Source organism: Vulpes vulpes, chromosome 2 (genome assembly GCF_048418805.1).
Source record: "Vulpes vulpes isolate BD-2025 chromosome 2, VulVul3, whole genome shotgun sequence".
In the NCBI taxonomy this organism is placed as follows: Eukaryota; Metazoa; Chordata; class Mammalia; order Carnivora; family Canidae; genus Vulpes; species Vulpes vulpes.
Genome location: NC_132781.1, coordinates 128093089 through 128117191, shown reverse-complemented (window position 1 = coordinate 128117191; position 24103 = coordinate 128093089). Strand labels below are relative to the sequence as shown.

The 24103-nt window shown below is 34.9% G+C and overlaps 1 protein-coding gene across 3 annotated transcripts in view; it reads right to left on the bottom strand.

Moving 5' to 3' along the window:
• The window catches only part of MAP3K1 (mitogen-activated protein kinase kinase kinase 1), a 78898-nt gene that overhangs the window by 11895 nt on the left and 42900 nt on the right, over window positions 1-24103 (bottom strand). For all 3 annotated transcript variants that reach the window (XM_072749953.1, XM_072749954.1, XM_072749955.1), the window contains exons 2-12: window positions 22725-22875; window positions 19282-19482; window positions 15227-15427; window positions 14773-14889; window positions 14258-14406; window positions 8456-8577; window positions 7787-7868; window positions 7487-7670; window positions 4934-5212; window positions 1809-1930; window positions 194-285 (exon numbers count right to left, since the gene is read on the bottom strand). In XM_072749953.1, the coding sequence (XP_072606054.1) occupies window positions 194-285; window positions 1809-1930; window positions 4934-5212; window positions 7487-7670; window positions 7787-7868; window positions 8456-8577; window positions 14258-14406; window positions 14773-14889; window positions 15227-15427; window positions 19282-19482; window positions 22725-22875 (1700 nt within the window). The remainder of the gene's footprint in view (window positions 1-193; window positions 286-1808; window positions 1931-4933; window positions 5213-7486; window positions 7671-7786; window positions 7869-8455; window positions 8578-14257; window positions 14407-14772; window positions 14890-15226; window positions 15428-19281; window positions 19483-22724; window positions 22876-24103) is intronic.

The following is a 24103-nucleotide window of genomic DNA, read 5'->3' as shown; positions in this document are numbered from 1 at the left end:
CCCTGCTCAGATTAAATGAATCTTTTAAAAAAGAATTTCTTTGGCTAATTCATATTTCTACTGTTAGGTGACTAAATCCATTTACACAGTTACTCCAAAGTCCTGTATACAACTGCCCTATCAGAGATTATAGGATTCGATAGTCAGCTAAGGAAAATAGTAAGACCTGCTATATTAAGTAAAAAGTTATTACCAGCTTTAAGTATTTCTCTGCCAACTGCCAACTCTCCTGCTTGGCCTTTGCATAATTCCAACAGTGTTGATATAGACAGCTGACTTGTACGACTAAAAATGAAAGAAGCAACATCAGACTTGGATCTTGGATAAAATACACATTCAAAGGACAATACTAATGTGATGCTATGTGTGAAAGTGGGAAAAAAAGTTTCCACAGGTATTTGTTTTTCCACCACTAAAATTACATTAACAATGTCCCTACAAATAATTGTATTCATTATTTAGGGTCTAATTACATAAATTTTATCTGTGTTAAACACAGAATCTTTAGCAGTGGCTCTTAGAGAACAAATACTGATATCAAAATAAACCAGATGAAAGGCATATTTTGATTAATTCATTTAAAATAAAAAAGGCTCATTTTAATTTCTGAATTTTCAGTAAGAGTCTCTTACATTAAAAACAAAACCTTCCCATCCAAAACTTTATATTCTCTTAAATAGCCAGAGTGAGTTCCCAATACTTTAAAATCTCTTTACTCTGTTTTTTATAATGTTCCGTCATTGAAGTGACCAGGTAAACAACCTAATTTTAGCATTCCAGAAAGCCCACAATACAACAAATGTCACAAAAGCAGTGATGTTCTCAGAAAAATATGTACTCTAATACTGAAAACCTATAATTTTTCTATGCATCTTGCAAATTATTTGATAATTTGCTTAATGTTGTTCAGGTATTATAGTATTCTCTCTAACAAGATAATTTCTAATACTTTCAATCCATCCATAGGCTTGAGTAGAGAAAACAGTGGAGACAAACTTCATGAAATGAGAAGTCAAATCTAAGCACCTAGGTTTTGAGACTGGCTACACACCTACAATGTACATCGTGTGACTGAGCAAGTTCCAAATGAATGTAATGGCAGGGGCACAACAATGGCGATTCAGTGCTTCCTCTCCTGTCAGATGGGCAGGATGTAAAGTGGTGAGAATGCCCGACAACTGACAACCTTTGGCGGGAGCTGTCCTCATTAAATGAATAGTGAACAAACCAGTGGTCCCACTGAAGCAGAGTTTGAGCTTATTTTCACTACAATTGTGCCTCACTTCTCTACCTTCTTGTTTTTACCCCTCTAGTTAGCATTATTCTTGTTCCTTGTCAGTTTTGGAGGATGTTGCACAGATATATGCAATTTGTTGCTGGTTTTTTTTAGCATAAACTGTCAGTAAACACAGCAAATATGGAATGGTTTGGTTTTTTAAGCAGGTGTAATGATTTTATTGGTTCTTATCCTGTGTAACTCATTCTCTAAAATGAGATTATGTATATAATAGCTATTGTTCTTTCAACTGGATTTGAGATTAAGAAATATTATTTTAAAATAAAAGAAAATCACAACACAAAAATATGGTTATCCATGCAGTTTGTTAGCCTGGTTTTTACTTGCCATCAGTACTTCTCCCTAGTGTTCAACAGCTTTAAGTATTATATTTTAATTTCAAATCTCATGTTAGAAAACAATATTCAGAGCCTCATTTAATAAACATGTATCAAATACTCACCAGGTGTGAAGCTTGTTGCTAGGCTTTTAATATAAGAGGGTGTGAAGCAGTTCATTAATAGGGCCTTACCTATTGGCATCTGCACACTTGACTAGGATGGTGTCTACCACTGGCCGGAGAAGTCTCTGCAGTTTGATTCTTTCTGCCAAACTATGGCAAGGAGTATATACTAGCATGGCTCTCAATGTTTTCTGGGAGGAAAAAACTGAAGGTCAGTTTAACTGCATTTGAGAAACATCAGAGACCCTGAAAAATCTGAGATAATGTAATAAAATAATGACAGGAAAGGATTATAACCCACAAATAAAAAAAATCCATGAATCTATACTGATAACAAATAAAACATGAGGTAGAAAGCAGCTCTCTGAACTACTTCTGCTATTTTTGAAGTATGAATTTCAAAGTAAGTTAAAAAAAAAAAGCTTCTAGTGGCCAAGCTGGAATAATATAAGCAACAAATTAAATGATGATAGTCCTGGATTATAATCCATAGGTGAAAATAAATACCCATTAGCCTATATTGATTAGAAATTTAAAAACTGAATAAAAAAATAATAAAAACTGAATCAATACATAAATGGAGAAGAGACAGTTCCTCTTTATAGAAGAATTCCAATTAATTTAGAAGGAATGAGGGAAACAGAAAATCACCACTGAACACCACAATAATAACTGCTGTAGGCAAGACCCACTGACAAATGGGCAAAAAAGAGAAATAGGGTATTTGCTTAGTCTCAAAGTATTTCTCCCAAGACATTTATTAACCGTAATTTTATAGCAAGAAACACAATAGCCATCACCTTGACCAAGTGATAAATGACGGCATCACCAATAATAAGACAGTAACATCATGTACCCTTGATAGAGTACACTAATAATGGCACATCATCTCTGGTATTCTTTCAAAAAATGCATAAACCCAATCAAATTATGAGAAAATACTAAGCCAAAAATGAGGGACATTCTTCAACATAAGTGGCCAGCACATTTCAAGTGTCAAGATCTATGTAAGATGAGGGAAGACTGAGGAACTGTCACAGATGGAAAGAGATTAAGGGAACATGACAACTAAATGCAATGTGAGTGTCTAGACTGGACCCTAAAATAGAAAACAGACATTAATGAAAACAGACATTAAACAGACACCAATTAAACTGGTGAAAACTGAGTAAAATCTGCGACTTAGCTGTAAAAGACACGGTTGCAACAACTGGGGATATATGAATATGGACTTTATAAGTACATAACAGTATTGTTATTAATGCTAAATTTCATGAGTCTGCTGATTGCATTGTGGTTATACAGAAGAATGTATTTGTTAAAAGATATATGCTAAAATATTTAAGGTGAAATGTCATGTCATGACTCCTTTAACTCTCAGTGGTTCAGCGAAGAATTATATATGGCGAGGGAGGGGAAAGGGAAAAGAGGAAGGACAAAAAGGAGAGGAGAAAGAGAATGGAGAGCTTTAAGGGAAGGAGCCATTTCTGCCTCCATTATGCGTGGCACACTAATTACAGAGGAAACAGAATACAGTAGGATTCTCAGAGTCCCTTCACCCCACAGCTCACAAACTAGATGGGAAACCATCTGAACTTAAGAAGAAAACCCGACAGTAAGGCAGTACATTGAACAGTCAAGTGTGTCTGAAGGTTTGTGTTGGAAAACAGTAACAAGAACAGGTCAAAAGTTGGGCCCAAAACATTGGTCTTTACAGTACGCTGGTCCCTGGATATTCTACATGAAAAAACAGACCACGGTAAAGATAGATTTGGGAAATAATGCATTCTACCTCTTGCTCTTATAAATTCCTAATGTACATTAGCTTATTGAAGGTTCCTGGGAGCCTTGCAGTGAACAGACTCACTGAACTTCTATAATTCAATGTTCATCAATTTTAACTCAGAACTTTCTTCAGGGAACTTTTCATAATCCTGCCAAACTGCCATGAAATATACTTTTGGAAGTGCTGCTAAAGCAAGTGAATCCTTTAAAGGTTTCTAAGCTAGGAAATAAAGTGGTCTTTAAGGAGGTAATATTTTCATTATTTTATAGGTGAGAAAGCTGAAATTTAAAGAGTCCTGAAGTCATACTGCTTAGCAAATGGAAGAACCAGAATTTGAATTAAGGTCTCTATATAATCGTGACCTTATGTTCAGACTGCCTAGGCTAGTCCTAGTTTAACTAGCAGATTAGATTATTCAAATATCTCAGGATGATAAATTATAAGATCACTCAGTTCTAACTCCAAATTCATGTTCATAACCATCAGGCTATGCATTAGCATAGTTGCTAGAGAATGGATTAGAAAAAGCCAGAATAAACAGAGAGATTAAGGAGTTTTAAAAACTGACTAGGTAAGAATGATTCTAAAGCAGTGGTTGTGAACTGGGGCAATTTTGACCCTCAGTGGACACTCAGCAATGCCTAGACACATTCTTGGTTGTCATCAAGGGGATGGGAGGGAGAAGAGAGGTTTGCTGCTGGTATCTAGTAGGTAAAGACCAGGGATGCTGCTAAACATCCTACAGTACACAAGACAGTACTCTTGCCCCCAACAAATAATTATCTGGCTCAATGTCAATAGTGCGAAGATCGAAAAACCCTATCTTAAGATATGGATACTCAGAATGGAGAAAGTCAAATTAGCCTCAAAAATTGCAAATTAAACAACCTCTTCATCATTCCATCCCACTCATGAAAGACAACTTCTAATAGCTTCAACTAGAAAAACTCAGTCATCTATGTCATGAAGCCCTCCTCTGTGAAAAGGATTCTGAATTTCTGTACAATGTTTATTAATAACCAGTTCTCCTTAATGTCTAATAGAAAATTTTTTAAAAATCAAAGTAACTACAATCACTTGGTATCCCATAAAGCGTTTTTAATTTGACCATGTGTAAGGTGTAAGGAAAATTTAAAGAGATGACCAGCAAGACATGGCTATTTTAGGGGAGAAAAGTAAACAGTGTATAAGAAAACCTTAATAGATTAAAACCTGAATAGATTAAAACAAGTAAAATGCGAATGAAGAGATTAATGGAAAATTGCAATTTCTTGGGATTATGGAATAAAAATTTGGATTTTCCAAAATTAAATCAGGTAAAGTAAGTTTCATTGCATCTTAAGAGTGATATCTACAAGCTCTAAAAAAACCACCCATAATGCTTTAGTTATGTAATAAAGCTACTTACTAAAGCAGCAACGTACACTTTGTAGACAGGGTCAGCACAGACCATTGACAAAACGTTGCAGCATGCCTCTACCACGTCTCCTGAGATACTGGTCTGGGAAGACCCACTGCTGGCTCCAGCACTCGGACTGCTTCTACCGTTGCTCCCAGAGTTTCCAGTGCTCTCCCCATTTGCCAAGAGCAGAGCCCCACTAACATCGTGTGAAAGACGCCTGAGAGCCATCTCTCTTACATTCCAGTTTTTAGAAAATAAGCAGCCAACAAGTTCCATTCCAAATACCTATAATCAAACAAACACAATAAATTCAATGTGGAGAAAAACTAATGAACCTAAAGTATTTGGGAATAAGCATGATTTTTTATTATGAAAGGAAACTTGTGGACATTTCTCAAATTTTCACCAATCTTACAGTTTCAAATATGTCCAGCCACTTAAAATTCATATATATTTATATATGCTTCTGTACTCCTATGCTTATGACAAAAAAAAAATCTATGAAGTATCCAAACTTTGTATTAAGGTAGTTAACAGAGAAGAAACTGAAGCAAGATAAAGCCAGACCAAAAAAAGGCACTGTAGTGTCCAAGAGATAGAATATTTCTCCTCTAGATGACAACAGTTAAGTCAAAAACTTTTAATGTGCTTTTTGTCTTGTAGAAAAAGGTTAAAGAAAAAGAAACACTCAACAAAATAGAACTATTATAAATGGAGTGGAAAAATCTAAAGACAAAAGAAAAAAACTCTTGTGTTCAAATCCGCAAAGAATAGTGACATGCGGGATCCCTGGGTGGCACAGCGGTTTGGCGCCTGCCTTTGGCCCAGGGCGCGATCCTGGAGACCCGGGATCGAATCCCACATCGGGCTCCCAGTGCATGGAGCCTGCTTCTCCCTCTGCCTGTGTCTCTGGCTCTGTCTCTGCCTGTGTCTCTGGCTCTGTCTCTCCTTCTCTCTCTCAAGAATAAATAAATAAAATCTTAAAAAAAAAAAAAAAGAATAGTGACATGCCTATGATTATATGTCATTACAGTCATCATTACCATGCCTGCAATGCCAGAGTCCCTAAATCAAGGAAAGGGTACATGGTCTTGACATTATGGGCTCATTAGCTAAAAGTAAACTTAATACCCTACATAATTTATATGAAAAATTTCTGAATTTTACAGATGAATAAACACAATTTTAGGAAAAACGAATGATGATTTATTTAAATGTGTTCTAAGGTGATAGTAAAGGAGAATAAGTCAACTAGAATACAATTTGTTATATGGCTGGCACTCATTGTTAAATAGCATACCATAATCTAAGGCTTAATTCTGTCTTGTATCACATCAAAAAAAAAAACAAGGAGTATATAGGCACAGTCCAACCTAAAGCTTAAGCAAAACTGATTAGACCACTACCTTGAAAGATAGCATCCAATAGTTAAGTATCAACTTGAAAGTTCTCTTGAGGACTCCTGAAGGGGCAGGTGAGGGCTTACGTTTAGTAAGTACCATTAGTGAACCAGATAAAAGAAATAATTTGTGTTTATTAATTTTGCAGATTTTATTAGATTCATAACACATTACTGAGAAAAGAGAATTCAAAAGCTACAGGAAGATAGAAATCATAAAAAGAAAAAGGAAACAAATCCTTATGATATACAAGCTGAGTCAGTGTCTCTGTTTACAAATTTAGTAGTACTGAACAGAATTTAACAGATTACTGAAAATATTTTACTTCACTATTGTTTATTGGAGAGACTGGTTTGGGATTCTACATTTTTAAAAGTAATAGACAAAGTAGGCAACGACAAAGAAAATCATTAGAGTCCCACCAACCCACCAAAGAAATTCCAATTTACTGTGGAAGAAAAAGCATTTCATCAGAAGAGAAAGTGAAGGAACAGAAACTGCCCTTACAAATAAAAATGGCTAATATAAGGCAAACACTATACTTTTTTTCTTATTCATCCACTCAGCAATTATCAAGCACCTATTATATGCCATGAGAATACAGAAAAAAATTGAGTTTATTTTAATTATTTTATTTTTTAAAAGATTTTATTTATTTATTCATGAGAGACAGAGAGAGAGAGGCAGAGACACAGGCAGAGGGAGAAGCAAGCTCCATGCAGGGAGCCTGACATGGGACCCGATCTCCCGGATCCTGCGCTGGGCCGAAGGTGGCGCTAAACCGCTGAGTCACCCAGGCCAAGATTGAGTTTAAATGGTAATAAACAAGAAAAATGATAGAAATTCTTAGTAGGAATGGGATTAAACATTTGAACAGGTTAGCACTGAAGAGGTCTAGTGTCTATCCTTAGATAATCCTTTATGTCTGATTGTTTAGAGATTTTTCTAGAGCTGGGAGGTGTGACTCCAGGAATTTTCAAAGTTTAAGCTCTATAATAAGCAGGAGAGTGTTAACACCAAAGGTAAAATTTTCGATCAAATTATCGGTCATGAGGGAGGCAAGCAAAAGTATTTCCTTAAATTATAAACAACTGGTAGACAGCTACATTAATTGGTCTGTAAAGGTTTATTTGAGAAATGAAGAACAAGAACTACTTACCTGAATCCATGGCTCAGCTAAATCTTTGTAAGCAGGAGGAATCTGCTGAGTTCCATAATGAGTAAGGTTAAAATTGCTCTCCTGACTCCTTCGTTGTGATCCAGCCAAAGGCTGCTGTTGTATGGTTTGCTGCTGTGCAGCTCGCAGGGAAGAAGGGGAATCCACAGGGCTTGACAATTCATGGCTAAACGAAAAATTAACAAAAGCTTTTTTAAAAAAAATTAAAAGATTTAAATAACACCCTGAGAACATTTTTATTTTTTATTAAACATATCCAATTCATTAATTCAAAATTGTTACCTGTAGAAATCGTGAGATCTCCACTTAGACCTACAAAGGGGACATATTAAAGGCTCTCTATTTCTTCTACATTCTTCTGCCCCTGAAAATTAAAGGAAAACACTTAAAAAATACAAATGCTTAACATTAAGTAGTTACATATAATAATTGTTGCTAATGGCTAGTATAGGTTTATACTGAATCTCAAAAAATAATTTCATATATTTATGTAGAAGCAGGCAAACACAGGAGGCAAAATTATTCTAACGTGTACCTTCTGCAAATGCTATTTTTTAAAGTTACAACATGTATTTTGCTGTTTTTGAAAACATTCTACCTACTTGGTTACCTAGTTATGTTATTCCAAAACTTGCTTTCATGTTACCCTGTCATGCCTGCCCAGATCTTCTCACCTCCTCACCTCCACATACATCTTCCAGACCAGAATTTTGTTTTAAATTCTGTGCCTGCCTTCCGTTACTACACATATCACACTGTATTACATTTCTTTGCTCACACACCTCATCTCCTAACAGATCCTCAACTCTAGTGAAAACTTTAAATAAGGGCCTAAAGTTCTTTTTCTTCTCTCCCTAGTCTCCCTAAAAGTCATGTTAGAACCCTAACTCACATAGTGGGCTCATGTGCTAACTGTGCTGGGTAAGCACGGGGAGGAGAAGAGCCACGTACAGATTGACATGCAGTGGTGATGCAGCTTGTTTCTGCAGCCATCTTCACACACCGTGAGGCTCTCTTCATCTAGCATGCCCAACAAGCAAATAGGACACATCTGCTCCTCCTCATCTTTTATACTATAAGGAAGGGGAGAGGAAAGCATTAGACACAAAAGAATATAATAAAGGATTAACACCAGAGCTAAAAGCAGTTTTGGGTTCTTTAAATATGAAAAAACTAATTAGAAATGCTTGTTAAGAGCATTTTCTATAGAACTATTTGGGAAGTATTTATTTCTCACATTAGTATACTAATTTTAAATAAGATTCGCACCACTAAATATTTATAGGTTGTGGGTATGAATTAACCTTTTCTTGCTATGAATACAATTCAATATATGAAGTACAATCTAAGAGACCCATGTAGCCCCATAATTCTGCTATTGTACCTTTTAAACAAACTGTTGTAAGGTTTGACTATATACAAACATGCTATATGCCAATAGTTCTAAGGTTTCAATTACTGGAGAGGACCTTAGAACTCATCTACTCCATGTTAAGTTTGAAGGCCCATCAGAAGCACTTTGTGTGGGTCCATAAACTGGTCCAACTTTCCTAGAAACAAAGCTAGAAACATATGTTACATTGTTAATATACAAAACCTTTCAACTAGACTTCTAGGAATATATCATAAGAAAATAAAGAGACAAAATAAGATTTTATTATTTTTGTATTATAATCTATATAATAGATTATATATGTATGAAAGAATGTTCTCTGCAGTATTTAGCATAAAGAAAAAATTAACCAAATGAACATCAAAAAGTTTAAAAAGCAGTACACTCACACACTGTGAAGCCTTTAAAAAAAAAAGAAAAGGGCTCGGGCTTGGGATCCCTGGGGGCGGCTCAGTGGTTTAGTGCCTGCCTTCAGCCCAGGGCGTGATCCTGGAGTCCGGGGACTGAGTCCCACATCAGGCTCCCTGCATGGAGCCTGCTTCTCCCTCTGCCTATGTCTCTGCCTCTCTCTCTCTCTCTCTCTCTCTCTCTCTCTCTCTCTCGCATGCGCTCTCTCTCATGAATAAATAAAATCTCAAAAAAAAAAAAAGTCTCCAAGACATTCACAAACAATGACAAAAACATACATCCACAACATACTATGTGGTGAAGAACACCAGACACCATGCCAGAATTCTGATTTGTACAGAATGATTCCATTTATGGTGAACCTGCAACTTTATCAGGTATATGTGAAGGATACTCTATGTATTAGACTATTCTTAATACAGAAAGTGCTTTTAAAAATCAGCAAGAAAAATACTAGTAATTTAATAGTAAAATGGCAAAGAAGATAAGGCAATTGAAATGAAAAATACCAATAGCCAGTAAGTATGAAAAATGAAGTACAAAATGCATTTTAATGAAAACTTTTTTTTTTTTTTTAAATAACCTGATTGACACAAATTGTATAGGTTGGTCACATCTGGCCTGGGTATTGGCATAGGAAAACAAGTTCTCATATATACTGCTAGTGGAAGTAAAAAATGAAATTTCTGGAAAGGGATTTGCTAGTATTTCTTAAATTACTTAATATAACATATCTATGACCTAAAAAACCTATTTTGTAGGATGCTATCCTACAGAGAGATTTGGAATACATAAACAGAAAAAGAAAATTTGTTGCATTTAATAGGCAAAAAATTAGAGGTGTACTAAATGTTCATTAATTATGGCAATAGCAAAATAAATTGTAGCATATCTATATAATCTTATACAGCCATGAAAAAAAAGTAGTGTCTATTTTTGTACTGACCCAGGAAAACTGTTCCAGGTATCAAAAGTTTAAAAAAAAAGCAAGTTTCAGATCAAAATATAAAGCATGACTTTTACATTTGTTTAAAAAACAAAGATGAGAGTAGTAGTAGTGTGTGAGTATAAACAAATAGTACAGAGAATTCGATTTTCTTTATGTAATTTTTAAAAGTTGTATTAAACTGTTAAACAGTAGTTAGTTTTGTATGCAGCTCAGACTAGAGACGGGGGTTTTGTTTTCTACTTCATAAAGTTTTGTTGAACCTTCATGATGTCATGAGTAGCTTTTAAAAATCAGTATTTTCCTTTATAAAATAAAGATTAGGCTCTGAAATGCTAAAGAAGCTGCCAAAGATCATAAAATCACTTCATGGTAGGCTTTAATTTCAGGAGAATAACTCATAATCTACTTACTCGTACAAATTTGAGTCTCTACTAAGTTCAGGCTTTTCTCTGAGCCTAATATTACACTTCTATAACTTTAAACTATAATTCCTGAAAAACAGGTCTGAATAGTTGACAGCAAAGTAACAGTTTCCTAAAAAACTTTCATAAAAGCTGAACAGGCCCAGCAAAGTCATGATGGATGATTCCTGAGGTAAAGGCACACGTACTAGTCTCTCTCCCTCCTGCTCATTTGCCCCTTCTAGCTCTCTTCATGATAATGAAGCTATATTGAGTGAGGAAATGCTGTCAAAATATGCATGCAGTAATGATAAAAATTAACAAAAACACTGCAGAAATGATTTACACAACAATCTATAATAAAAATATTAATGGCAGAGATGATCCCAGGTCAAGTAACTTTCAAATTACATCAAAGTGAGCTTATTCAAAAGATTTAGAAGAAAAAAGAAAATTCCACAATTCAGTCCAATTGCAGGTACAACTTATTTCTTAAATGCTTTTCTGACTTCATCCATTTATTATTGGACATGAACTGTTTCTGTATTTTCATATTTTAAGAAAGCAGTAGAAACATTTCTCACTTCTACATTTCACATTTTCTTTTTAGCAAGTTTTTTTTAAAGATTTATTTATTTAAAAAAAAAAGATTTATTTATTTTTTTTATGATAGACATAGAAAGAGAGAGAGGCAGAGACACAGGAGGAGGGAGAAGCAGGCTCCGTGCCGGGAGCCCGACGTGGGACTTGATGCCGGGACTCCAGGATCGCACCCTGGGCCAAAGGCAGGCGCTAAACCGCTGAGCCACCCAGGGATCCCCTTTTAGCAAGTTTTATCAGAAGTAAAGTCATTTGAGTAGAGAGCAGGTATTAGTGTACTACAAGGAGATCAAATTAGTCTGTTGTGAGCTTTTGTAAATAAAGTTTTCCGGGAACAGAGCCCCACCCATTTATTCACTTATCCTCTGTGGCTATCTGAGCTGCAAGGGCAGAGGTGAGTAGTTGTGACAGAGATGAATCTGTGACCTGATGAATCTTAAAGCTCAAAGTATTTAAAGTATAAAAGTCACTCATAATAATGCCACCTATTAATAACCATTAAAATTTCTGCTCATTAAATATGTATGGATCCCACAATACCTTTATATGTAAAAACTGGGTTCATGCGTAATATACGGTATTATAACTTACATTTTGTTTCATGCCATTCAGTATTCTTCAGAAGCATTTTTTTTTTTCAGAAGCATTAATTTTTTTAAAGATTTATTTATTTGAGGGCAGCCCGGGTGGCTCAGCGGTTTAGCGCCGCCTTCAGCCCAGGGCCTAATCCTGGAGACTTGGGATCGAGTCCCGTGTTGGGCTCCCTGCGTGGGGCCTGCTTTTACCTCTGCCAGTGTCTCTGCCTCTCTCTCTCTCATGAATAAATTAAAAAAAAAAAAAAAAAGATTTGAGAGAGAAAGCGTGTGAGAGAGCAAGTGTGAGCAGAGGGAAGGGTGGTAAAAATTGGAAAGAATCCCAAATAGACTCCCTGCTGAGCACAGAGCCTTTGCACAGCCTCAATCTCACAACCCTGAGATCATGACAACTGAGCTGAAATTAAGAGTCTGATACTTAACCAAGCCACCAGGCACCCCAGAAGCATAATTTTAGTATCTGTATGAACTATTCCTGATATGAGTATATTTTAACCATTCCCTTGCTGGGTATTTCAATTTTTTATATTATACTGTGACAAAGAGTCATATATATATATAAATCTTTTGCATTTCTCAGATTAAATTTTTTTTCTTAAAAGTACACTTACTGCATCAAAATTTTTAAAGTATATTCAATTTGTCCGAATTCTGGCTTTAATTGTTTCTTATATAATTTAAAATTAATACAATGCAGTCAGGTCTCCAGATAAATTTCCTGTTTTGTTTTTTAAATTGTAGTCTTAAAAAAAAATTGTAGTCTTTAGATATAAAAATTTCCGATTACATGAAACATTAATCTACTTAGCTACACAGCATAATCCCAGTATATCAAGATTATAGCTTCTGTGGTCCCCCCCCCACAGATATAGTAAACCAAACAAATTAATAAAACCTCCATATTATGACTAGCCCATGTTTAGAAGTTATCTTTGTTCATTTTAGCGAGAAACTTTCTATTTTGACTTTGACTACCTGGTTTTAAACTTTTTTTTTCCAAAATAAAAAACTACAGGAATGTGAATCAAAGGGAGGATGGTTCCAGAATAAGTCTGGCTCAGGAAGCTTAACAAATAAAGTTCATTTTTTTTTCATCTATTTTGAAGAGATAAGGAGTTAAGGGAAAGAGACCTGAACAAGAAGTCAAGATACTGAGGTTCTGGTTCTGCCTTTACTCAACTGAGCTGTTGCATGATCTCTTTTGGCTTCAGTTATCACCGAACCATGTAAAGTAGAAATCTCTAATTCCCAAAAAACTTGTAAAACTCTATGATTCTAAAATCTATTCATTTAATCAAAAATAAGAAAATTCAAACATTTACTTTTCCCATAGGTCTCTCCATTCTTTTCTTCACAAATCCCTTGGCCTGATCTATTCTTCATGAATTTTGAAGCAGTTACAACACTTAAAAAAACTGATGGGATGAAGATGGGATTTAATTACTTAAGATTAGTGCTTCTCAAACAGGTCCCTCAGGAACATATCAGAAGTGCCCTTTTAAGAGAAGCAGCACTCCTTTCTGGAGTAATTTAAAAAACTCATTTTTACATTAAAACCAATGAAGAAACCCAATAAAGAACTTGGAAAGGAAAGAAAATTCACAGGTGTTTTAATAATACTACAGATTTGAAAATTTTTTTACACCTGTCATTTTGAGTGTAAAAATCCTTCACCATTACATGTTCATTCAGACCCTTTAGCATTACGTGTTCATTTTTATCAGCAGTTAGGAAATGGAAGAGTTTGAGAAGCGCAGATTTTAAATAACTGTGATTAATGGCTACTTTATCTCTTAATTACTAACGATTAGTCTGTTTAGAAGAGCATCCTTGTATTCTCACAAGTAAAATAGCCTGTAATGAGAATTCTCTGGCAAGATCATTAAAAGAAGTGATGTCATTCAATTTAAAGGTCCTACATTTGAAAGTGATTTTGGAAAACCACTTTGGCTTGTATATGATTTATTTATAAAAGAACTACAGAATATTTTTTATACAGTGCTTCAGCTTCACTGTCTGCAAAAGAGTGATAATCAGGTTGGTATATGAACAGAATTAGACACCATTTTAGGTGCTTGGCACAAAGTAATGACAGATAAACAGCAGCCACTTATATTTTATACTTGCCACCTGACTTTTCTTGTGAAATGACTATTCTGATATTTAAGGTGCCAGTTTTCAACAGTGTAGTTGTTCAGGATAAAAAGTCCCTATATATGTATGCATATATGTGTGTATATACACACATACTGAGATGGCCTTTAATATTGCTTACCCCTGATTTTAACTTTAAAAGTCAAGATTCAATAAGTAAATTAATTTAGAGCAATTTAATAGATATAAAAAAATACCTCTAAAATTAGAAAGTAACACTGGATTAATGCTTTTAATTCCTTAAAAAGTACTAACCTGTTTTCTGAACTAGATGTAGAAGTACTAGATGATGACAATGTATGAGAATTTGACATGCGTGAAACAAACTTCTGGATGGTGTTACGAGATGGAGCTTTGATCCTTGAGCTACGCCTACTGTGATATTTCTGGAACAAACTTTCAACCTAACATTGAAAAAAGACAGTAACAATGATATTCGTGCCATAATATACATATGAAGAGTTCTAGAGGTTGAATTATTTGTCTTTTATTTCATAAATTTTTCACAAAGCCAATTTAAGAGCTTCAAAAGTAATATATATAGGTTACTAAAGACAGTATTTTTATAGGTCAGTGTTTACTTTCTTTACAGTCTGGAAGAAAAAACTAATTAGTGGATTATAAGAGATAAGCCTCAAATAATAATTAAATATCTTCATGCCTTCAGAATGATTGCTGTCTAATTAAATTTACACCTCATGGAAAATTGTCAAGAATGGGCCATAAAAATTTGTTAGTAATTTTACTCGAAAGCATTTATTAAAAGTTACCTCAAAATTCTTTAAAGTTTTTCTCCATAACATTGGATCTGAAGGTTCCAGTTGAAATACCCGGAGCATAACAAACAACAGATGAATACAAAATGTTCCACGCCCACAGCTGCAGTTCTAGAGTTAAAAGAGAACCTATGAGTAATAAATCTGTGGTTCTAAGATGATCACTTTTTTTTTTATCTTTTTGAGTTTAACAAAGTTGCTACTAATTTGCTTCATTATTCTTATATGGTAAGATATGTAAGGATATGCAAGAAAAGTATATTAAGTATACTAGAGACCTTCACAAGTACATTAAATAAAAATGTTTATTAAGTAAACACAAAATATATTTTAAATTCACTTTAGTTTACTAAAGAAAATTAAGTGATGTAACTTTAAGAATGTTATGGTATATACATCTGAGTTAATACCAGATACTAATAAAATGTAAAATGGTCAAAGATCCTACCTGAGGCCCAATAAACACCCGGTATTTATTGTCTGGGCTGTCTCCTCCAATCAGGAAAGAGTTGGGTCCTATTTGTTGCAGTAAGTACAGCCTGGCTCTCATAACTTTGTTTACACGGCGGTTTGTCTCCTCTGGGCTATATGGTGAGAAGCCATCTGGTGAAGGGGCTCTTCGAGGTGGTGTGATTCTCCCACTCTGAAACTTCACAACATTGTTTTTGTATTAAGTAAATTGCTTACTTCTTGATAAGACACAATTACCTAAAAAAGGGTCATACCAGATGGCCATGTAGCATTTTATATTCTGAAAAAATGCTCCAAAATATAATGGAACAAAATGCATTTTACAAATGCTTTTATCTAACATACCGCATCACAAACTTCTAAAATCTCAGTTATCCCTGTAACTAATGATACTTAGCTGATTGAGACAAATGTGGTAATTTTAAAAAATGTAAATATTTGAGTACTTTGAAAAGTATTATGTAAACCAAGATAAAAAAGCATAAAGATGACTTATTTCTAGTGATAAAAATTAAAATCCAATTTCCTGGCTTCCACTTAAGGTGTTACTAAATGCTCTTTTGCAACTGGTAATTTATAAACACTAACATGGAATTCCTCCTGTGGTAGACTCTATAGAGAACTAATGGCAAGTGACTCGCCCCAGACTAAGGCATTTATTTTACTGAAGGCTGACAAAAACTCCTGTGGCAAAGGTGATATATACTACTCATTCCACTTCACTGTTTCTCCTAGAACTTGGTTTTTCCATCAATGCCCAGTGGAAATTCTAGTTCTTTTTATGCCTAATTTAATTTTTAAAGATAATAAATGTTGGTGAGAACAAAGAATTAGAACCCTCATACAGTGCTGGTGGGAAAATAAAATAGTACAGCTGCTTTGGAAAACATGAACCAGCAGTTCCACTTCCAGGTATAAACCCAAGAGAAGTGAAAAGATATATACACAAACAGATTTGTACACAAATGTTCCCAACAGCATTATTCATAATAACCGTGAATAGAAACAATTCAAAAGTCCAACTAAATGAATGGACAAACCAGATGTGTATATCCATACAAAAGAATGTTATTCTATAGCTAAAAATGGAGTACTTCCAAATATAATTAGAGAACTATGTTGATTGGAAATTTATTCTGAATGTTAAACCAACAAACAAAAATAACAAGAATGATATGGCATAGATAATTTTTGTTTTAAAATATATATGTATATGGCAAAAATCAATGCATACACTGATTAATAAACATATTTTGTGGGGAAAAAAAACCCCAGAAAACAGAACAAAAACAAATGGGGTACTGATACAAATTATACTACAGATGAACCTTCAAAACATGATCCTAGGTGAAAGAAGCCAGTAACAAAACACCACATACACTACATGATTCCATTTACTGTTTATGAAATAACCAGCGTGGGCAAATTATATATAGACTTCAGAAAGTAGAGTAATGGTTGCCTAGGGTTGGCCTAATTGGCCTGGAGTTTCTTATGGGGGTGATGAGAATGTTTTAAAGTTGACTGTAATTACTGGCTACAACTCTGAAAAGACCAAAACTAATCAATAGTATAATTTAAAGAGGTGAATTGTATAGTATAGGAATTATATCTCAATCCAAAAAAAATACTGATTTTTTTTTTAATGGGCAGTTATTAAAAAGTAAAAGAAAAAACAAGTACACATGCACATACTATAGACCTAAGTATTCAGACTATGGATATGCTCACAGATGTGTAAAATGATACATATATAAAAAGTATGTTTGCAATACTGTTTTTTAGTAATGAAGAGGAAAATGCATGATATCCATTAGTATGTAGAGTTCATTAAATAAACTATGATTTATCCAGATAATGAAATGCTAACTTGGTGTTTAAAAAAATGAGGGATAACTTTGACTAACATATATCCTAAAGTGAGGGAGGGAAGGGGAAATGCAATTCTGTATATACTTGTGGTAGACTTTTATACTTTGATGGCCCCTATAAACCACACCTCCCAGCATTTATACCTTTGTGTGGTCCCCCACCACACTAATTCTGTATTTGCAACTAGCATGTTACTACTTTTGGGCAATAAGGCATTAGGAAACAAAGTGGCTTCATAAAAGCTTCCAGACTGGATTTGCCCTCTTAGTAGCCTTTTTTTTTGGGGAGGTTGGGTGGGGGAGCTTAATAGAAATTTGTCTCATAGTTCCAGAGGCTAGAAGTCCAAAAACAGGTGTCAGCAGGGTTCTCTCTGAGGACAAAGAAAAAATCTGTTCCATAAGCTCTCCTGGCTTACAAAACGTGGTGTTGCAACCCAGCTTCCATGCTATGAAGAAGAGATGCCAACAGCCTCCAACTGTTCTAGCATCCCAGCTGAAGTACCAGACACATGATAAGGAAGCATCTTGGATATTCCAGCTTCAGCAGGTATGATGGGGAACAGACATAAGTCATTCCTGCAGAGTTCCACCTAATTTAGAGATTCATGAGCTAATAACAAGACTTTATATGCTTTAAAAAAAATAGCTCGTTTAAAGATGTGTCAACATAAAGCAAATAAATACTGTTGGGTATCTTGGGCTTTATTTATTTATTTATTTATTTATTTACTTACTTACTTACTTATTTATTTAGTATCTTGGGCTTTAATGTAAAAAGATTTACTTAAAATTTACTTCTGGAAGGATTTTTTTTTTCTTTTTAGAGTTTATTTATTTGAGAGACAGAGAGAAATAGCGAGAGAAAGCAGCAGACCCCTTGCTGAACAGGAAGCCTGAAGCATGGCTCAATCCTAAGACCCTGAGATCATGACCTGAGCCAAGGGCAGCAGTTTAAATGACTGAGCCACCCAGGTGCTGCTACTTCTAAAAGGATTTTTTATGCGCTGATCTGAGGAAAACCAAATCTCCCCCTTGTGGTCATGATCATAATCATTCTATTATCCACTCATTTGCTCTTCAAGTTTATAAAGTAAATTTTAACTTGCATTTCTGCCACTAGAAGTCTCATTCTTCCACTCTTTCTCTCTCTCTCTCTCTCAGAAAGTCAGCACCTATCACTTTGCCAATCTCTTTGAAGTCTAATTTAATATAGACAACTGGATTCTCATCCATGCTTCTACAGTAAGCCAGCTGTGATAATGATGTTTTGGTTAAAATACATGAAGAAAACGTGGCTTCACAAATATATGTAGCTGGAAAAGGTATTTTAAAAGACTCTTCCAATAATTATGAACACAGTTCTTTGATAACTCCCAAGAAATGGTTTCTTAAAGACTGATGTAGAATCTGAAACCACACCAACCAACTTTTCCTACTGTGCGATTATATATGAAAAATAATCACATTTGATAGCATCACTAATCTCATTATAAAATTCTTTTAAGTACTGGGAAACTGCAAGTTTACAGTAGTAGATATGAATTTCCTGGAATTCTAATTTTTGCTTGAAATCTCACTAGTGAAGGGACCTGAGTGGCTCAGTGGTTGAGTATCTGCTTTCAACTCAGGGCGTGATCCCAGGGTTCTGGGATTGAGTCCCGCACTGGGCTCCCTGCGAGGAGCCTGCTTCTCCCTCTGCCGTGTGTCTCTGCCTCTCTCTCTGTCTTTCATGAATAAATAAATAAATAAATAAATAAATAAATAAATAAATAAATAAATAAAATATTAAAAAAATAAATCTCACTAGTGAAAAATAATTTGTTGTATTTATTGAAGTTCCTTCCTTCACTTGTCTTAAGTATGCCACAAATACCCCAGGAAGGCTACAGTTTCTGTTGTTATAGCTTTAATTTAGATGAATGCATCAGCTTTACCCACCACTGTAAATATTAATGCAGTGAAAGAGGCAAGTAACATCTCAGTTTTCTTAGAAAATTTGTTTTGATCTAATGGATCCATTGGAAGGGTCTCAGGACCTGCTTTCCTCCCCAAACCAAGGGTCTGTGGGCCACACCTGGAGAAATGCTGCTCTAACAGATTGCTGTCAAACTTTTCTGTAAAATTGTAGAAAGTTAACATAATTGTTGAAACGTTAACTTACAGGCACCGGGGAAACTCTTTTTCTCCGAACTCCCGGAGATTCTGACTTCACTGTGCGACCAGATGGGGAGCTGCCAGGAGAAGGACTGCGTCGGCCTTTAGCAGTGGGTGATGCAGTGCTTGCCTGGCCTTCTCCTTGAGACTCAGTAGCCAGGTTGTGAATTTCAGAACCATCTCCTTTAGTAGGGATTGGTTTTACCACCTAAATTAAACAAATTTACTAGTTTGGTTACTTAAAAATATAAGAAAAATAAGTAAATACAACAAAGAAATAAAGTCCTTTTCATTACACAATGCTATACAAATGTAACAGTATATCAACTTTCATTTAGTATTACTTCAAGCAATAAATGTTAAGACTATTTTTATCCACAGATTTCATTCATTTAGGCTCCATCACTAGTTAAGACGTTATACATAATTTTAGAATTTAGTATGATCTGTTATCATGTGCCCTAAATTACTTAACATTCAAAATCAACAATCATAGGTTAGTAAACAAATGTGAAAAATAAGCACTTTTACCTTCTACAGTTAATTTATTCAACTAGATTCAAGGAGACGTTTTCTTATTCATTTGTATTGACAAAATGCAGGATCTTGAAAACAATAATGGGCATAATTTAAGTGCCCAAATAGTCTGATTAATATATTTTGCCTTTTTTGGCAGTGTTTTATGACAATAGTTTCGACATATATTTCAGAATGACTAAAAGAAGCTACACATTTGAAGAGCAGTCTGTCAAGCAGAAATGAAGGTTGTAAGATCTGTTGTTTCTCAACAGACCTAAACTAGCTGTGACTAAAACACTATAGCCTTAGCCAACCTTCCCTGCCTTTCTTCCGCTACTCTCCTACTGTTCTACTTGCCAGCTGCTATGCCTACCAAACATGACTAACCTGATCTCTTCCTGGGCTTCCACTCCTACTCTCCCTCCTAATCCACATCTCTAGCCTGCAGCACACCAGCACACTCTAGCCTTCACCTGGTGAAAACTGCCATCTTGGTTAACTCCCTTTACAAATGCACACTTAACTCTATCAGCCTAACACATTTTTCTTCTTTCTAATCTGTTACTGCTCTCTGCCCACTCCACATGTTTTTTTGTTTTTTGCATTCAGTCACATACTGTTCTGTGATATTTCATGCTTTTGTTTTTATTTAATAAGTTACATTTTCATAATTGGAGATATTTGTACATCACTTATGTTTCAAGGACCTGATTTAATATAAACATAATAAAAACAAAAAAAATCAGACTTTCCAAGTAGATTATAAACTTCTAAAGGGTAATATGAAATCTGTAAACTATGAGATGTAGGGTAGTATAATTGAACTTAAGGACTACGTGTTGTGTGTCTTATTCCACAAATCTCTTCCCTCTTTACCTCTGTCCTACATACAGGTAACATACTTGAGGATTTGAAAAAAAGGTTTCAGTGAGAAAAAACAAAATTTGGTCTTAGATAAGTGAATGTCCTTAGTTTATATGTAATAAAGAACTGGCTTTTCAAAAAGTTGTGATTTCTGCTTTATGGTATTCTCAAAAGACTTAGACTTTCCACCACCACAAGGAGCTCCAGAAAGCAGCATATTCAAACTTCATATGGCTTAAAGTTCTTTATATTAATTGGGCAGAAATTTACCCCTTCTATAAACTGTTTAAACAGAACTTTCTCTTTTCTTTTTTTTTAAAGGTTAGTTTATTTATTCATGATAGACAAAGAGAGAGAGAGAGAGAGAGGAGAGACACAGGCAGAGGGAGAAGCAGACTCCATGTTGGGAGCCCAATGTGGGACTCAATCCCGGGACTCCAGGATCACGCCCTGGGCCAAAGGCAGGCACTGAACCGCTGAGCCACCCAGGGATCCCTAGAACTTTCTCTTTTCTAAGATAAATTCTGTATTTCTTTCTTCATCTGAATCCTCTGATATGATTATTGAAACTGTAGGGGGTTCTCACCGTACTACTTCACATGAAAAACAAATGGAAGAAATGTGGAAGCTTAGCTGGAAAGGAAAAGACTCATGGGTAATGTGGTAGCTTAGCTTAAAAAGTTGGTATATAAAGGAACAGTTATATTCTATATTAGGTCCCTGGGTTAGCACCAGTGGGTAAAATGTGCAACACATAACGCAGTTCAATGATGATGTATTGAGCATCTGAAACATGGTTAATGTGGCTGAGGAATTAAATTTTTACTTAAATAGGCAAGTGGGGGACACCTGAGTGGCTCAGTTGGCTAAGCATCCCACTCTTGATTTCAGCTCAGGCCATGACCTCAGGGTTGTAAGATCAAACCCCATGTCAGGCTCTGCACTAAGCATGAAGCCTGTTTAAGATTCTCTCTCCTCCCTCTGCTTCTCCCACCCCCTCTTAAAAAAAATAAAGGCAAGTAGGATGAATATAGGCCTAGATGATCATATAGCTAAGGGAAATGTCAAATGAATAGTTTACTCAATAACTTTTATGGTTATTCCCACCATCCCTTTGCCCTCCCCCAAATGTAATAAATTTTAACTTGTCATCTTTGTTTATACAGAACAAACAAAAAGCAAATAAAAACCTGCTGATACAAGGCACCTAGATGGCTCTGGTTGAGCATCTCCCTTTGGCTCAGGTCGTAATCCTGGGGTCCTGGGATCAAGTCCCACATCAAGCTCCCCAGAGGGAGCCTGATTCTCTCTCCACCTGTGTCTCTGCCTCTCTCTGTGTCTCTCATGAATGAATGAATGAATGAATGAATGAATGAATGAATGAATAAATAAATAAATAAATAAAATAAAATCTTAAAAAAAAACTGCTGATACAGACAGATAACTGGGTCACTTAACAATCAAGGTCTACATCCTTTATAAGAAAGACAAAAAAAAAAAGAAAAAAAAAAGAAAGACAAGCACATTTCATAGTATTTGTATGCTTTAGAAGAAAATAACTATGGCAAAGTATAGAGTATGCCTTTCCTAATCCCAGGATCTAGATTTTCTAGATCAAAACCTTGGGTATCTTTTAAATTTACCTCAAACCCCATGAGTCTATTCAACCTGTTTGGTTTTCTGGATTGATTTCTGGAACTCAGATCTTTGGATCCTCCCTTAGAGACAGACTATCAAAATAAAATGAGAAAAAAAAATGCTTTTCTTTTTCTAAGGTACAATATAAATCTCTACTAAAAGGATTTTAGATACTGACAGTAGAGGGCAGTGTTGCTTTAAGCATTACCTCCCCAAACCAGCCAGCTTAGTTTCTCGAAGTTTAAGATGCTTAGTGAGCATAATTTTAGCTATATTTTGTTCCAAGTGGCTAGAATATCAAGCAAATGAAACAACTGCATTTAAAATCAAGAAAAAAAAAAAAAAGCTTACAAGAGGATCTGTGGATACTTAATTTCCCATTTCCTCCTACTCTTTTTTCCTTACAGCAGGTAACCCACAGTGACTTACCACGGGGCCTCTCCTGTTTCTTCTTTCCAGCCACTCGTGCTTCCAGGCTGGCATACAGGTTGCCTTCAGTTTCTCCCTAATCATTCGTTCTTCTGGGCGATCGTCCATCTTGTGCAACCCCTTGAGAGTTTCTTTATTCTCCATCTCACGACTAAAATGCAGGGAAAAACAAGAATGAGGTTAATATATAAAGAATAATTTCCAAGAGCAAATAGTACTTTATACTTTCAATGGACATATAACTAAAAAGATAACTGCTAAAAACCCTCAAATGATTTAAGCCAAGAATAAAGTATCGCTGTGAATCATCCCTGTATTGTTCGACACTGCATGATAATGTGAGTTTAAAAATACCTTTAAAAAGAAAATATATTTAGAAGGTGCAGACAGACTTACTAATAATACTAATGCAGAACCTTTGTTCCCAGGTAGTTAACAAAACGGATCCCAAGACATTAAGCATGGCATTTACGAACACATTCATGAGCACTGCATTGTTGCCAATTATACCACTTGCACATCCTAAAGTATTTAAGACAGTTATTTAGAAGAGTATTTTACTACTGTAGGATTTCCAATAATTTAAGGATTTCCAGGATTTCCAATAATTTATCCAAACAGTTATAATAATTTAAGTCAATACAGACTGAATCTGGATATGCTCATTTTCTGAAAAAGTTAAATATTTAATAAGCTAAGTATAACCTAATCCATCTTCTATGATTCCACAATATTTGTTCAAAGCCTAAATGATTAAATTTGTATTCTCACAACAATAATTCCACATCAAAGCATTGGGGATACTCTGTATATAAAAAGTAAAAACTGGTACAAACACTTGACCTTTACTCAATATAGTGTGGAGTTATGAAAATAAAATAATCTGTAAGTTAGTACTTTTGAGAATTAATGCCACAGAGCCTAAGTAGTAAAGTATCTGCTAATTTCAAATATACTTATATCCACATGTGGATATATTTGAAATTATATATATAACTATATAACTATAGTTATATATATAGTTTTATATATATAATTATATATATATATATATAAAACAAATACAATATACATAAGCATGGATTTTAAAACCTGATTCATAAGGAAAGAGTTTTGCACTCTGGGAGAAGTAACAATTTAAAAAATACTACACTAGCTTCAATAACTATTTTGGACATTTTATAATGCTACAGAACAGTGATTTTTTTTTTCTTACACAGATAGGAAAAGGAAATACTCAAGGAAATACCAGAGACGATAACCACAAGCTTACTAAAAAGTCAAATGCAAACTGCTCTAAGGAATTTTCCAGCTAATTACAACCACAGAGCAGCAGTATCTTCAGAGAACAAGCAAAAAACCTACTTAAAACTAAACAT